This window comes from Triticum urartu, chromosome 6 (assembly GCF_003073215.2).
Source record: "Triticum urartu cultivar G1812 chromosome 6, Tu2.1, whole genome shotgun sequence".
In the NCBI taxonomy this organism is placed as follows: domain Eukaryota; kingdom Viridiplantae; phylum Streptophyta; class Magnoliopsida; order Poales; family Poaceae; genus Triticum; species Triticum urartu.
The window spans coordinates 572350249-572365178 of NC_053027.1; the positions used below are offsets into that span (position 1 = coordinate 572350249).

A 14930-nucleotide genomic window follows, 5' to 3' on the forward strand; every position below is an offset into this window, starting at 1 on the left:
GTACACCGAGCAACATAATCAGAAATTGCTTTTCAGACGCATAACTACAATGGACAAGTATTAGTATGCTAAAATGTGTGCTGAAGAAATGCTCCCAAGAAAAGATGGACATGCTTCCAATGTTGGTGGGCTGTCCATGTAGTGGTCAGAAAGGTCTTTGCTCATCAACTGCTTGCCCTGTACTCCTACAAAAGGGTAAATGTACCTATTAGTGTCCTTACGATCAAACAATGTTGGCGGTAACAGCCAGTGACAGATATATCTAGCACACTGAAAGTTTGTAGTCATGATAATCACAAGAGCGGCAAAAAAAAAACTGTGACTCGAGTCAAATGGAACAAAATATATTTAGTTTTTGTATGCCTACATTATCAATATCAATGAGAGCATGCTCAAAAGGTAAATAGTTATAATGAAAAGTGCGTGGTTCAAGATACTGATACTATAGAAATCAAAATCCCATTCGGCCCAATCAAGGTAATATTATTAAGCTATACCCCCACTGCAAAATTCCACTTTAATACAACTGGTAATTAACTTGTTGTGAATGTTCATTTTTAGAGCGGCATGAGGACGAAATGAGTTGGTCAGTCTTTGTGTGTGTAGAGTGAGTATGTAGCCAGATAACAGAGTTTCTTTTTTACAATCATCCATTCTATGGAAGTGGGTGCAAATATTGTACCATAACAGTGTCGAGGAGAACCTTGGCTTCACTGTTGGTGTTGAAGTGATCACGAACAGGCTGAAAAATACAAAGCCGTATTAGCATAACCAAATATATACATGAATAAATACGAGGAATTGTAAATTATATCTATATAAAAGATGAACTTGACTGAAAACAATAAAAAGGTTTCTTGATTCAAAATTGTTTTACTAGGACACACGATTGACACCAAACAATAAAAGCAATACATCAGTACTATTTGTCAGGAAGGAATGACACAAACTGAGAAACACAGTGATGCAATGATAGAATAAATAACAACAAAAGCTGTCTCAAGCATTACAAAATCACAGTACAATCGACTAAACAATTAATTATGAGAAACGTAGTGCTCAGTGAACTAAAACAGTAAAAAAAACTGGTAATGCTTAAAGAGTGCGTAAGTTAATGACTAGTGAAAAAGTGCACCACAATATTGGAAAAATATGTGAAAAAACTGTACCTTCAATATTTCATTGATTGCTTTAGCCAAAGAAGTTTTAACGTCGGTGGGATGCAAAGCACCACTCGTATAATCAACAATGACTTCATCCATGCTTAAAAATGTCCTGTTTAAAAGCAATCATTGTTATAACTCCGCAGAAAAAAACCCAATAGTACATAATTTTCAACCTAGATAACTTAGAGGGATGACCATGTGTTTATTCAACAATCATAGTTAATGGTGGCATAGACATCTATATATTATCATATTATATGGTTCTCTTTGGTAATCTACTCTAAAAAAATATGAGTTTAAAACTTTTGGTGGTCCAAGAAAAGAATATTACTTGTTACCGCCATTTTTTTCTTTCCGAACCACCTCAAACTTGTCAAACCAAGGGAAAACAATGTATTTGATGTACTCTAGGCATGGATTTCCATCAACAATGTTGGAATTTTCGTCAACAGTGTTGGGAGGAGGAGGAGGAGGGCAGAAAGCTTGATTTATCTTCAATTTTACCTGAGCCTGCAATAAATTTGGTTACGAACAATATCAGCTTAGAAAAAGGGCAAAACTTCACAAATGAATGTTAGTCTATAAATCCAAGGTTAAAAACAGATTGATAGAAAGATGACTATATGCCATCTAAAAGATCAATTGAACCACAAACATAAACTATAAAAAAATGATAAATACAATGCAAACCAGACTAAAGTGGCAGAACCTTTTTAAAATACTGGAAAACCCATGTTGGATGGAAGACAAAGACCATACCCTACAATACTATTCCTAGTCGAGGGATGAAAAAAATAGGTATCTTTCAAAATGCAAACACCCCATATGAGGTTGAATGGACTAAATAGGTGTCATAAGTTTTGGAAACAAATAAAGATTGTTAGTGAAGAGAAAATGACATGAGAACCTCATCATCTTCCATAAAGATAGCTGATGTTGGATCACTTTTTGACATCTTCTCCTGGCCTTGTTTGAAACCGGGGAGCATATCTGTGGTTTATGTTAAGGAACAAATGTTTTTGTACAGCCTAGCAATGAACCACTATTTGGGAATTCTAATACCATAATCACTGAGACACATATATCAGCGATAATAATAAGAAAAAAAACACAATGTAGAAAAAAAAACATTTTACAGCAGATCAGGATACGATGTGACAGAATAATTGGTTTGTTCTTCCTTTTGATGTCATCGCAGTATTCCCTCGCTAACATGTTTACCTTCCTTTGGTCCATGCCCAACTGGCATATATCTGCCTGCACACGGCAACGGACAAGAGACAATGAGTTACAATCCAGAAATCTGGAATAAAAGTATACCACACTACAATATCAGGTGAAGTCAGAAAATATCAGTAACCTTATTTACATTATGTAAGTGCTACTAACTTCGACTTTACCCAGGGTTGTTCGCCATATGAATATACTAACCTTTAGGAAGAATATGTCAGCACACTGCATGCAAGGATAGAAGATCTGTGCAGCAGTTAGGTCCTCACTGTCAGCGCGGCCCATAATCGTACAACACCTGTGTGCGCAGCAATTAAGGAAAAATGAGATATAACTCACCTATCCTTGATAGAGTTCAAGCTTTCGAGTCAATAATCATTTGAATATGCATATGCAAGATATATATATAAGTGGAGATGTACCTTGTTATTCGTTTGACTTTATTTCTCCTGGCAATGTCCATTACAAGTGGCCAGTATTCACTTGCACGCTTATTGATTTCTTCCGAAGACCATAAGAATTCAACGCCGTCGAGGTTCATACCGGCTGCTTTCCATATTTCGATCATGTAGCGCCCGACGGTCCGGATTTTCTCCAGGTCGCCGCCCATCTTGTTGTTTAGTTGCGCAAACCAGTCTGCTATCCAGATTTTCACCTTGCATCCCGCTCTGACCATCTTGTTAACATTAATTGTCTTCACAATACCCTATGAATACAGCACATGAGGTAACAAAAACTCAAAATTAGGCTAGGCCTGGTTTATGCAAAAAAAAAACTAATTAAGCTAGGGATACATCTACATGAGCACAAACAGCCAGCTAGCTATGTGATATATCATGATAAGTGCTACATTAATTTGGGGCTACACTCGTATGGGGGTACAACGCTGTAGACATCGATCATGATCGACATGTACATGCACGTTAACACCACCCGTACAAATTATGAGAGGAGAAGAGAGAATGCGGTGGAACGAACCTGAGCAATGTGCATGCGGCCGGAGGGCTCGAATCCGTCGTAGCAGACCGGGACGGGCTTGTGCTGCAGCAGCTGCCAGAGCTCGTCTTCCTGGATGCACTCCTCGCCGATGCTCATCAGCAGGTCGAACCGCTCGTCCAGGCTCATGGCCATCCCAGCCACGGCTTCGATGCCGGCGGCGGAGGAGGAGGCGTCGGCAGCCGCGGAAGGGTCCGTCGATGCGGCGGAAGAGGAGGAGACGTCTGCAGCCGCGGAAGGATCCATTGACGATGACGAGGCGTCGGGAGAGGCCACAGAAGGTGCCGGCTAGGGTTTTGTTGAGGGTTTATTATTACGGTTTCTTTTTTGATCGAGAGACAGGATGTCGTACGTTCCTTACGTGGCCGCTACTTCATATTCTCAACGATGCCGGGAACACTTGGGTCCCTGCTTGAAAACCAGTCATGCAAAAAAAATCGTTTTCCTTCCCCACTAAATAAAAACTTTATGGTAATGTTAAGTGACGAATGTTCGCTACGAAAGAACTCCCAACCAACAAACTCGCTGCCGTTTGATCGAGACTCGATCAACCAAAATTGCAATCAAATCCTTGAGGATGTCGAAGTCTTCTTCATGCATCCACCGGTGGCGCGTGGTTGGGGAAACCTTGCTGCTGCCTCTAAACCTCTGTCTCAATGGAGCAAATTTGTTTAAAACCCAGGAATTTGTAAAAGCAGCAAGCAGGAAATCATCAATGTAGACCAAAAGATGACGGCGGACATGATCTGCATAGCAGATCGCCGCCCAAAGAAAAAAAGACAGAGAGGGCTTGTAGAAAGCCACGGTTCCGGCTAAACAAAGTCGAAGAACACATACCTCACACGCTCCCCAACGAGGCTGTGTGATGTAGGGTAGAACCCTAACGGCCCGATCTTTCACGAAAGGAGCGGATCCCAACGAGGAACACGAAGAACACGAGGGGAAAACGAGGGAAAACACAAGAGAAACACTCAAACTAACAGGATTCGATTACACATGCGCTAGATCCAAAAACACAAGGAGAGATACACGATCCACGATCAACAAAGGACGATACAAGAGGTAACCGATTCTTCTCCGAGAGGAGGTCTTGATGGGGCCACCCAAGAGGGGGTCTTGAATCCGCTTGGAAGGATCTTCTCCGGTGGAGGCGCGATCTCCGAGGAGAAGGTAACCAAGTGGATGAGCAAAGCTCTCACACAAACATGAGCTAATCCTTTGCTAACCCTAGAAAGGAGGTGGAGGTGGTCTATTTATAGTCTTAGCCACGAAGGGGTAAGTGGGAGAGGGATACAAGGCCAAAGGCCCGCGGCTGCGCACAGGCAGAGCGGTAGTACCGCTTGGGAGGGCGGTAGTACCGCTTGCAAGCGGTAGTGCCGCTTGGACCGGGCGGTAGTACCGGACCCGGGTCGCTCGAGCACAGGAGTTTGTCGGGTTGAGCGGCAGTAGAGCGGAAGTTTAGCGGTAGTGCCGCTTGGGGGCCTCTAGCGGTAGTACCGCTTGGTGTGGGCGGTAGTACCGCTCGTCCTGGGTCTTCTTCCTCATTCTCTTCCATGCTCCTCTTACGGATGGTGTAGTTGTTCCTTGGCGCTTGCACTCCTCCTCGTCGTCCGTAGTGTTCCGACAATACCTATGCATGCACATGAGTGGAGTGTCAAGTAGTATACCATCCTCGAAGGGGTCAAGTGAGCACGTGTAAAGGAGATGATTCACCTTTGTGTATGTGAAGTAGATGTCGCACGTGTCACTCGCCGAACGGACTCTTGACATGGTGATGTCCATAGGATGCTCCGCATCATCGTGTTTCAACAACCTTCATTTGTCGGAACTGGAGATAGAGGACCAACACGTACACCCACGTTTGTTTTCCACTCCACAAGGCAGCGCAACCGAGACAAACCTGCATAAGAGAATGCAGGACCCCAAAGAACTAGATTCGAGGACACACAATCTTCAACACACCTCCTCACGATACAAAGAAGCATCACCGAAATAAGGGCAAGGTGGGAAGATTTTATTCCACGTAGACAGCCGCACCATCATCTCACCACCGACGAACGGAGACCTACCTAAGGCCCAAAAGAGGAAACCTATTGTTCCCACCAGTAGATCAGGGACTCCCCGCACACCCTCACCAATGGAGTCGGAGAGAAGAAGGAGGTGGCGATCTACCGACGAAGGAGGATGACGACAGGGGAGAACCCCTGGGTCGTTTTGGGATGGGTTTGCGTTGCGGGATCTTAAAGGACACACCCTTTTTTTTAAAGAAATGAGTAAGATTTTTAAATCAGGAGAAAATCTCTATTACTTGATACAAAAAAATCTTAACTCATCTCTGTTTCGAAATGAGTAAGATTTTTAAATCAGGAGAAAAATCTCTATTACTTGATTTTTTTTCGATCTTTTCGTTTTTGCTGCTGCCGATGCATGGATGACACTGGCTAATAATCGTTAGATTAAATCCCTCCATACCTAAGGAGCATCAGATCCCACCATCGTCCAGATGTCGTGCATAAAAGGTCGTGTGTGGAGCTATTCCGAAACAGAGATGAGTTAAGATTTTTTTTTGAAAATAACAACAAAAATGTCAGGCTCCAGAAAATCGGAATATACACTTATATCAAAGAAGAAGGGCTTCCAAGTCAACTCTAGACAAGTAAGCTCCCAGTGGATTCACAAAGAAAAAATAAGTATTCACCTTCGGAGTTACTGGGCACAGTCCGTGTCAACGGAGGCGCCACCAACGGCGATGACGTTATCGCCAGCTTTCACCTCCTCGGCCTTTCCCACCGTTCCTCAAGCTTCTATTCTCAGCCGGCGACACTATGCCCTAGAACTCCTCACTCACGAGAAGCACGGCCAACAGGTCGCCCCACCTGGCATCGTCGAGCTGGACAAAGTACAACGTTTCCTCATCCGAATTGTTACCCCTGTGGCATACTTGGCCTTCACCGTCTCGTCCTCTTCGTCCTCAACATATGCTTTGTATGTGAGCTGAATGAGGACCTCACCGGATGACCGCTTCCCGAAGAAGCCCACCCTCAGTATTGTTAGAAATTTAGGGTTTGCGGTCTACCCCCTAATTCCTCTGCGCTTATCCGTGGTGCCGCTCACAATTCGCATATCTGAGGCTAGGGGGTAGGGACCTTCTTATACTGTCTTTCCAAAGAGTCCATCTCTTATACAGATAAGATTCCTAGTCTTTTCAACTAGTTTTCCGGGATAGACTCCAGATCAAATTACCAACCACGATCAAATTTGTCTGTTAACGGATGCTACCCGTTGTGTCCCCGGAGCACGTGCTTGTGAGCAACGCGCCATAATAGAGTGAAAATTCCTCTAATTATGTAGATCAACATCAAGGTTGTAATCTAATTATACGATCTAGCTCCTTCCAATCATCAGTGTACCCGGGTACTCTTTCCAATATATATAGCATATTGTATTCCACTGATAATCGACCAGCTTCCTTAAGCATATAACTTAATTACGTTCCAACAAGTGATAATTCCATGATAATCATGTAAAGTAATTCCATGCATAAATACATGTATAATTCCATAACGAGGTATTCCGAATATTAGTAATTCCTAGTAATTTGAATATAGTTGCAGGACACATAATTCCAACATCTCCCACTTGTCCAAAACGATCATTCAAATATCTGTAAGCCCATAGTATTAACAAGCTTACCAAATACCTCCTGAGTAAGAAGCTTAGTCAGGGGACTAGCAACCATATTAATACTAGGTAGAAAATCCAAAGAAATATACCTTCCCTCAATATGTTTGCTTGTTGTGACACTTAAGATCTCTAAAGACCTTCAGTTTCCGCCTAATAATTCCAGCATAGCTGTCCTCGGCGCCTCGAGTATTATTTCCTCGAGTGTAATTCCACCTTTATAGGCACCTTGAGTATTTTGTTTCCTCAAGTGAAATTCCGCATCAATCATTTCCAGTCACATATATAATAATATGATTAATTCCAAATTGAGTCAAAATATATGATAACCGTGTTGAATAATTTTTCAAAACCACATAAATATCAAATCCAAGCAGTAAATGAAGTTCTAGCAATAACCATGCTTTGAAAGAAATTCCTGACTTCGGTCAATGAAGCTGCAGCATATTAGTACTAAAATAATAATTGAATATGCATACCCAGACTTATTTCTAATCTCGTAGATACAATAATAGCTTCCTCAATGTGTTTACCTTTAATATAAATTCCAGAACAAGTGATTGGTTGTGATGCACTTTTCCACAATCTTATATGATGTGTGAGTTTCCCTTAGCTGCTCGTCTTTCCTTCCACTGCTTGAATGCAGCATAAAATTCTGGTAGCTAAGGTATGATAATATAATGAAGATACATATCAATTCCAGTACCATTTATTATTCCATTTTCCCTCAGGAGTTCAAATATAATTTCTCACTGAGTATGATTCCCTTTATCAAAGGTATTTTAATAGATTTGCAATTTTCCATAGAGAAACACTTCAAAATATTTTCTATGTATTCCCACTCGTAAAACATAGGATGTTTCGAATGTTCCTGTCATATGAAATTTAAAAGATGACCAAGCTTTCACTTCCATCAATGTGACTTTATCATTGTAAACGACAAAACAATGTTAACATATACAATAATAATGCAAAATTCTTTAGACTTACATTTGTAGATGACCGTCTTGCTTCATTTAGAAAACCATATGACCTGCTATTCCATTGATGTGAAGCTTGTTATAAGACCATACATGAAGATACTCAATTAGCAAACCATGTCTTTAGTTCCTCTTTCCCAAAATTCCAAGAGAGAGAGTTTCCACAAAGTATATTTCCCTCTATGTGAAGAATTGAATAACAAGAGTGACATTATAATATTCCAATGAGACAAATTTCCTCACAAATAAATAAATAAAACACTTATAAACAATGGGCTTGCGGTTGTTTGGTATGATTATAAGTTCCCAAACTATATAATTCCTCATTGAGTTTATTCTTTCCCGCATTTCTTCCACCCATAGTTGACATTAATAAACAAACCTTCTTAAGAGAATTTAGTGATTCCTCTAAAATTTAGAGCAACTTCCTCCAAAAACACATAACAATTGTCAATAAATGACATTCCAAGTTAATTCCTCCCACTTATCCTAAGCATGTTAGTGTCGGGAGTTTCACTTGTAGTTTCCTTTCTGGTCAAGGTTATACTATAGTATGATTGTCAATAATTCCACCCTTGATCTTAAAAATGATTGTGTTCCTACTTTCCACGAGTATTCCTTTTCCAGATAACTAAGGAAACACCCTTTGAATCACTAGAATAACCATGAAAAAATTCCCGGTGTACGCTTTGTAATAACTGAGAATTTCATGCCAAAGTAGAAGATTTCCTTCCAGTCACAGTATGTAATGCTTCTTTCCAAGGAAACAAGGGAGTATACAAGACATTCAATTCCTCCATTCAATTGTGGAGTGTACGGTGTATTTCAATGGTGAATAGTTCCATGCTCTTTACATACAAACGATATATTCCCGAAGTGTACTTCCCCCACCAATCGGTTGTTAAAATATGATATTATTTAATCAATTGATTTTTCCACTTCAGTATAACATGTGACCAACACAATAAAATCTTCCGACTTGTATTTTGAAAAAGTATAAACATAACCATATCAAGTGCAGTCATCAATGAATGCGATAAAATTAATTCAGACCTCTAGTGGGAGTGAAGAATAAATACCATAACTATATATAAAAAGAACCTGATGTGAAGCCCTTTCATGTCCTTCGACCTTAATAAACAAGGTGTATTAAAAAAACATATATGCTTCACATGTACCATAGTCCTCCCACTAAAGTTTAAAATTCCAGAATCAATAAGCCTCTTGATCCAGTTCCAAGATATGTGACCAAGTCATTGATGATGTAGATAATAAGATTCCAAGCATGTGTTCCCATTGTTGATATTCCTCCGTATGGAGTTATCTTTGCCAAACATAAACAATTTGGTTTGCCAACTTCCAATGGACATCAAGAAAGATGTATCATTGTGTGAAAATCCAAAAAAGCACTAACTTAAACACTGAGCAATATTTCCACTCTTCCTTTTCCAAATACTATGTCATAATCAATAGATTCCAAGACGGGGTAATAAATTAAATCCCTTCTCATTGAAGTTAAATAACATGTCCTATAACAGCAATAGTTTTCCTCCACAAAGGAGTTGTTGATGGCATAATTTCCAATCCAAAGTACATCAAAATTAGCATTAATTCCCAAGTTCATCAATTTTCCTTTGGAATTGTTCTATGCCAACTCATTGTATTCCAACAATATATGAGGTATATAAAAAAACACCATAATCCAACTATTTGAAAAAGTACCCACAAATGTATTGTGCAAATATTATCATTAGACATACCGACAAATGAAGAGAAAATTTCCTTGTCCTCAGAGTGAATGCCATCTTCCTCCATAAACAAGTGATGCTCAACAATAACACTTCTCCGAAATCCCTTTCCAGTATGCATAATTTTTCGCATAATATTTCCATCATAGCAATAGTCAGTATATAATCATTTGCTCTGTGCAGTCCGTTAACACATTTATGATCTAGAGTCCTCCTAAATATCTTCCAAGGAGTATATTTGTATTCCTTGCGTTAAGTCAAAGTATTAATTCCTTTTTCATGGAGTGTCTCCCACTTCCTCCAAAAACAACTGACGTCAACTTCCGACGAAGAAACTGGAAAAGAAAACCATGGTCCTAAAAAGATGTCTTCCATGTGTACCAAAAGTAACGTGTCTAATTCCTTCTCTTCCTTGAACGTTTTCCGGCATCAATTTATGTGTAATCAAGAAGCTAGCAGAACAGCTAGCAGCGCAGACACAACCGACATGGTGGTGTGTATTTAGCCTGTGTATTCCTCATCGCAAGAGTATGCATTGCAGCGAACACCAAATTCCGGTGTACGTCGTCGAGTGCGGCTGACCGTCGACAGCAATCACCCTTCCGATTTGATCACGAAATCGTTACTTACAAAAGCAGCACTGGTTCCTTGGCAAATAGTTTGAAACAACCATGACCTGTCCAAGAGATTGTGATGTGAAGGGAGTCGATATACGGACTTGCCCGAAGTAATTCCAATTCGAGTGAATCAGTCACTGGCAGGCTCAATTCCTTCTTGAGTTTGACAACTTCCAACCGAGCAATTTCTTTTTCGATTTCCACGTTCAGGCCCAAGCCCTCGATCCACGTTTGCAGCTTAACATGTGAAGCTGCGTGTTTCGCTGCAGATTCCGTGATGAAGCATGTGGGATTCCGAAGAGTTCGCACTTGAGTAGATCCGTGCAGCGCACTGCATCGCCCAGGTAGTGCACAGCGGATCGGGAGATCAAGCGTAGCACTAGTACTTCTTTGATTCCCGTGCAGAGAAAGCAATCTGATGATCCTCCAGTGCACGTAGCAATTTGACAGAGAAAAAACAATCTGTACTAATAGCAGATCCCACGCCAAGTAGTAGTACACGCGGCCGGAACGGGAGCTTGGTCGGAGAGACACAGCAGCCCAATGGAGACGACCAGCGACAAATCAATACCAGCGGTAAGCGGACGTGCCACACCTGGGGATGCGCAGCGGAACACAACTGTGGTTTCCAGCGGAGTCGACCGGCGATAGAGTACGCAACGGATTTACGAGTGACGACCACGTCCACAGAATAGCAAGCGGATTAGCGATCGCGCCGGCGATTGCACGATGCGAACGAACCTGAGCTCATGACGCCAATGTTACAAATTTAGGGTTTGCGGTCTACCTCCTAATTTCTCTGCGCTTATCCGTGGTGCCGCTCACAATTCGCATATCTGAGACTAGGGGGTAGGGACCTTCTTATACTGTCTTTCCAAAGAGTCCATCTCTTATACAGATAAGATTCCTAGTCTTTTCAACTAGTTTTCCAGGATAGACTCCAGATCAAATTACCAACCACGATCAAATTTGTCTGTTAACGGATGCTACCCGTTGTGTCTCCGGAGCACGTGCTTGTGAGCAAAGCGCCATAATAGAGTGAAAATTCCTCTAATTATGTAGATCAACATCAGGGTTGTAATCTAATTATACGATCTAGCTCCTTCCGATCATCAGTGTACCCGGGTACTCTTTCCAATATATATAGCATATTGTATTCCACTGATAATCGACCAGCTTCCTTAAGCATATAACTTAATTACGTTCCAACAAGTGATAATTCCATGATAATCATGTAAAGTAATTCCATGCATAAATACATGTATAATTCCATAACAAGGTATTCCGAATATTAGTAATTCCTAGTAATTTGAATATAGTTGCAGGACACATAATTCCAACAAGTATAACATGACAATCTTTGAGTAATGGCAGAACTTTACCCGATTCCAAATTGGTTCTCCTGGTAGGCCAGCCACAGTTGTTTGACTGTCGTTGTACTCTTGTTCTTTATGACTTGATCACCAAGAATCATCAACATGAAAGAGAGGCTGCAAGTGAAATGAAGCGTCTAAACTTTCGCCAACATGAAAAACTGAAGCCATATAAAAGTAGACCAAATTTATAGAGAAAAATTCTCAATATCCATAATACCAAATCAATATAATTATATCCAAGAAATGTGTTTTCATGATTTATCTATCTGGTATTGTACGTATTTTTTGAAAAAACAACTTGGTCATATTTTTTAATGTTTGAGTTAGCACCAAATGACATGCCCAATATTTTTGAAAAGAAATGAGTAAGATTTAAGTTAAGAATAAAATGATTTCACTATTAGGTTAAAGGTAGATCTTTCTAACCAATCAATATATCTAAAAGAAAAAAATATGTAAGTGATTAAAAACCCCACGAAATAATTTCTTCCATATCGAGGCAAGTTTGTGCTTTGATGAACCATCTCAGATGATATTTCTTATTCTAGCAAAATGATATTTCATGCAGTACTATTGGCAATCTAGACGACTTGGACATTATGTTGCAATAGGTGTTTTTTTCATGAGCGGTCCCAAAAACATTTTTGATGAGGTAGGAGGGGGGAGACAATGATATAAATTGTTTTTAAAATAAAATCAGGAGATTTTCATATGTTTTCTAAAATTGTGAACATATTTTATTGAATTTCTAGAAATTTAGTAGGTGCATGGCCTGCACACGTGTCCACGCCTGGTTTTCTGTCATTCTGCCCAGCATATGTATTTTATATTTTGTGTCTGCATATAACTGTTTTTTAGGATACAATATTTTTTTGTTGCGGTTGTGCTTTTCTACAAGTATTATTTTTTAGAAGCTTCTACAACTTAGTCGCACTGATGCGCAAAAAAAAACTTAGTCGCACTGGCATTTTTGAGGGCTTTTTTTCGAGAATCAATTTTTTTTGAGGGGGTAGGTAGTCGCATTGGCATTTTTGAGGGCTTTTTTTCGAGAATCAAATTTTTTTTTTGAGGGGGTAGGTAGTCGCACTGGCATGATACGCTACAATGTTGGCACTGAAATTCCACCTTCCTGCCCAAATAAGGATTCTTTTGTTAAAGTGGTTGGGCCTCCACCTTCCAGTCCAGTTACAGATCCAGGCAGAAACCCGTGCAGTTACAAATTCCATCTTCCGGCCCAAATAAGGATCTCTCTCTCTTGCCGGTAAAATATTCTTCAGCAAAAAGAGTATCAAAATAAAATAAAATAAGAAAAATAATTTGGAGATGGGAGGTATCGATCCCCCTGCCTTTTATAAGCCGTATAAATGCTCTACCATTTGAGCTACATCCCCATTGATATCAATCACATTAATTAGAGAAATTAGTAATGATTAATAAATACGGAGTATATATATACGGAAACTAAATAGCCTCCAAAAAAGCTGTCTTTGGACTTTCAGATGATCACTCTATGGGTTGAAGCATTAACCGGCAATGTTGAAGGAGACAAGCAGCATCACGCTGGTTACGGCTGCGAGCCAGACCGTACCGTACCACGGCCATATTTGAAGCACCGTAGGCAAAGAAAAAGGGCTCCCAAATCAGCTCCCGGGCAACATAGACACACCCCCCACACATGAAACAAGCAAAGTTGACATGGTTTCAGAAGAAATAAAAATGTTCACCGGCATGGGCCCCGCATCGGCTCAGCCCGGGGTGAGGCCGCCAATTCCGACCTCGATGGCCGCCGCGGGATGTGGTGCGCCTCCGCCGAGGCCTCCGTCTACTTCGGCCGTGGGGCGTGGAGCTGCACCGCCAAGGCCGCCGGTGCATGATGGTCCTAGACCGGTTGGCCATGATGGGGTTCGGCCGGGGGTTCAGGCAACCCATGCCGGTGTGCAGCCTCGTGCAGCGCCACCGCCTCATCACATCACGAGGCCGAAGCATAATCGATCGGGTCCGACGCAGATGAGACATGACAACGTGACTGCCGAGTCATTGGATCCGCCCCGAGGACAGTGGGGAGATGATGGTTATGATGTGTATGGAAAAGGCCAAAACCGAGGGTCGTCATCTACGGGAGGTGGACGCGGATACGCCTGGCAAAGTGATGGTTCGGATGAGAGACCTTTCCTTGGTCCGGCGGGTAGCTTCGTTGAAGGGACTTCGGGCCCGAACAACCGGCAGAGAGGTGGTTTCCGTGGCCATCGTGGTGGCCGTGGTGGTGGACGGGGTGGCGGTCGTGGTCGGTTTCGCAAGCCGCCCCCAACACCGGTCGTGGTTGACCAGGCCTCTTCGGATATGGCTATTGATCATGTGCAGTCGACTGTGTTGCCTAGCCAGCCGATGGAGGTGGTGACGGCTTTGGACAATGTGGAGGTCCCTATTACTGGTGGAGATGCCGAGGTAGGGGACATGGCTGAGTCTGAGAGGGCATCTAAATGGGCTCGTAAGAAAGAAAAGATGTTATGCTATCGATGTGGTGAGAAAGGCCACTTTATTGCAGAATGTGTAGCGGAACTATGTAGCTTGTGTGGCAAGAATACTCATGTTATGCTGGACTGCCCGGTTATGCGTGATCAGGCTCCTGTGCTCACGATGTATGGAGTATATTGTGCCGAACTCACTTTCTTTGAGTCCCCGGCGGCGAGGGATATTACTGTTGTGGCTCAGAGTATGACTACTGGCATTGTGAAAGCCACCCGAGAGGTGGTGTCTGAGGCTCAAATTGTGCGGAGACTTCAGGAACTGGTTCCCGGTGAATTTCAGTGGGAGCTTATTCGGATCGAGGACAATGTCTTTAGGGTTGATTTCCCAACGGTGGACGACTTACAGAAGCTGCTGAGTTTCGGGTTATGCAGGCTGCCTGGTACTAAGTGTATCCTGGAGTTCCACGAGTGGAAAAAGGAGGAGCCTAAGGGCAAACCGCTCACACAGGTGTGGATGCGGTTTTCAGGGGACCCATCTGAGGCTCTAACCGATGCTCGAGTTGTGGCGAGTTTGGGTATGCTGGTGGGTAAGACTGAGGAAGTGGACATGGCTTTTACCCGCGCACATGGGGTGGCCCGGATCTTAGTGGGTGTTCTGGACATTGATT

At 41.9% G+C, this 14930-nt stretch overlaps 1 protein-coding gene across 1 annotated transcript; it reads right to left on the bottom strand.

Moving 5' to 3' along the window:
* Nucleotides 1-223: 223 nt before the first annotated feature.
* Nucleotides 224-3605, bottom strand: LOC125517087 (tyrosine--tRNA ligase 1, cytoplasmic-like). Its single transcript, XM_048682290.1, has 9 exons — nt 3375-3605; nt 2819-3102; nt 2598-2694; nt 2318-2423; nt 2074-2156; nt 1498-1676; nt 1170-1275; nt 683-742; nt 224-262 (listed from the first exon to the last, which is right to left on the bottom strand). Exons 1-9 carry the CDS (start codon nt 3525-3527, stop codon nt 224-226), a joined length of 1107 nt encoding a protein of 368 aa, XP_048538247.1. The 5' UTR covers nt 3528-3605.
* Nucleotides 3606-14930: the final 11325 nt, after the last annotated feature.

Excerpts from the sequence above, each read along its gene's own strand:
- LOC125517087 (XM_048682290.1), bottom strand. The coding sequence starts at position 3,527 with ATGGCCATGAGCCTGGACGAGCGGTTCGACCTGCTGATGAGCATCGGC. Across the intron at positions 1,677-2,073 it reads TCTTTATGGAAGATGATGAG|GCTCAGGTAAAATTGAAGAT; the intron begins GTTCTCATGTCA and ends AATTTATTGCAG. Across the intron at positions 743-1,169 it reads CAATCAATGAAATATTGAAG|CCTGTTCGTGATCACTTCAA; the intron begins GTACAGTTTTTT and ends TGTATTTTTCAG.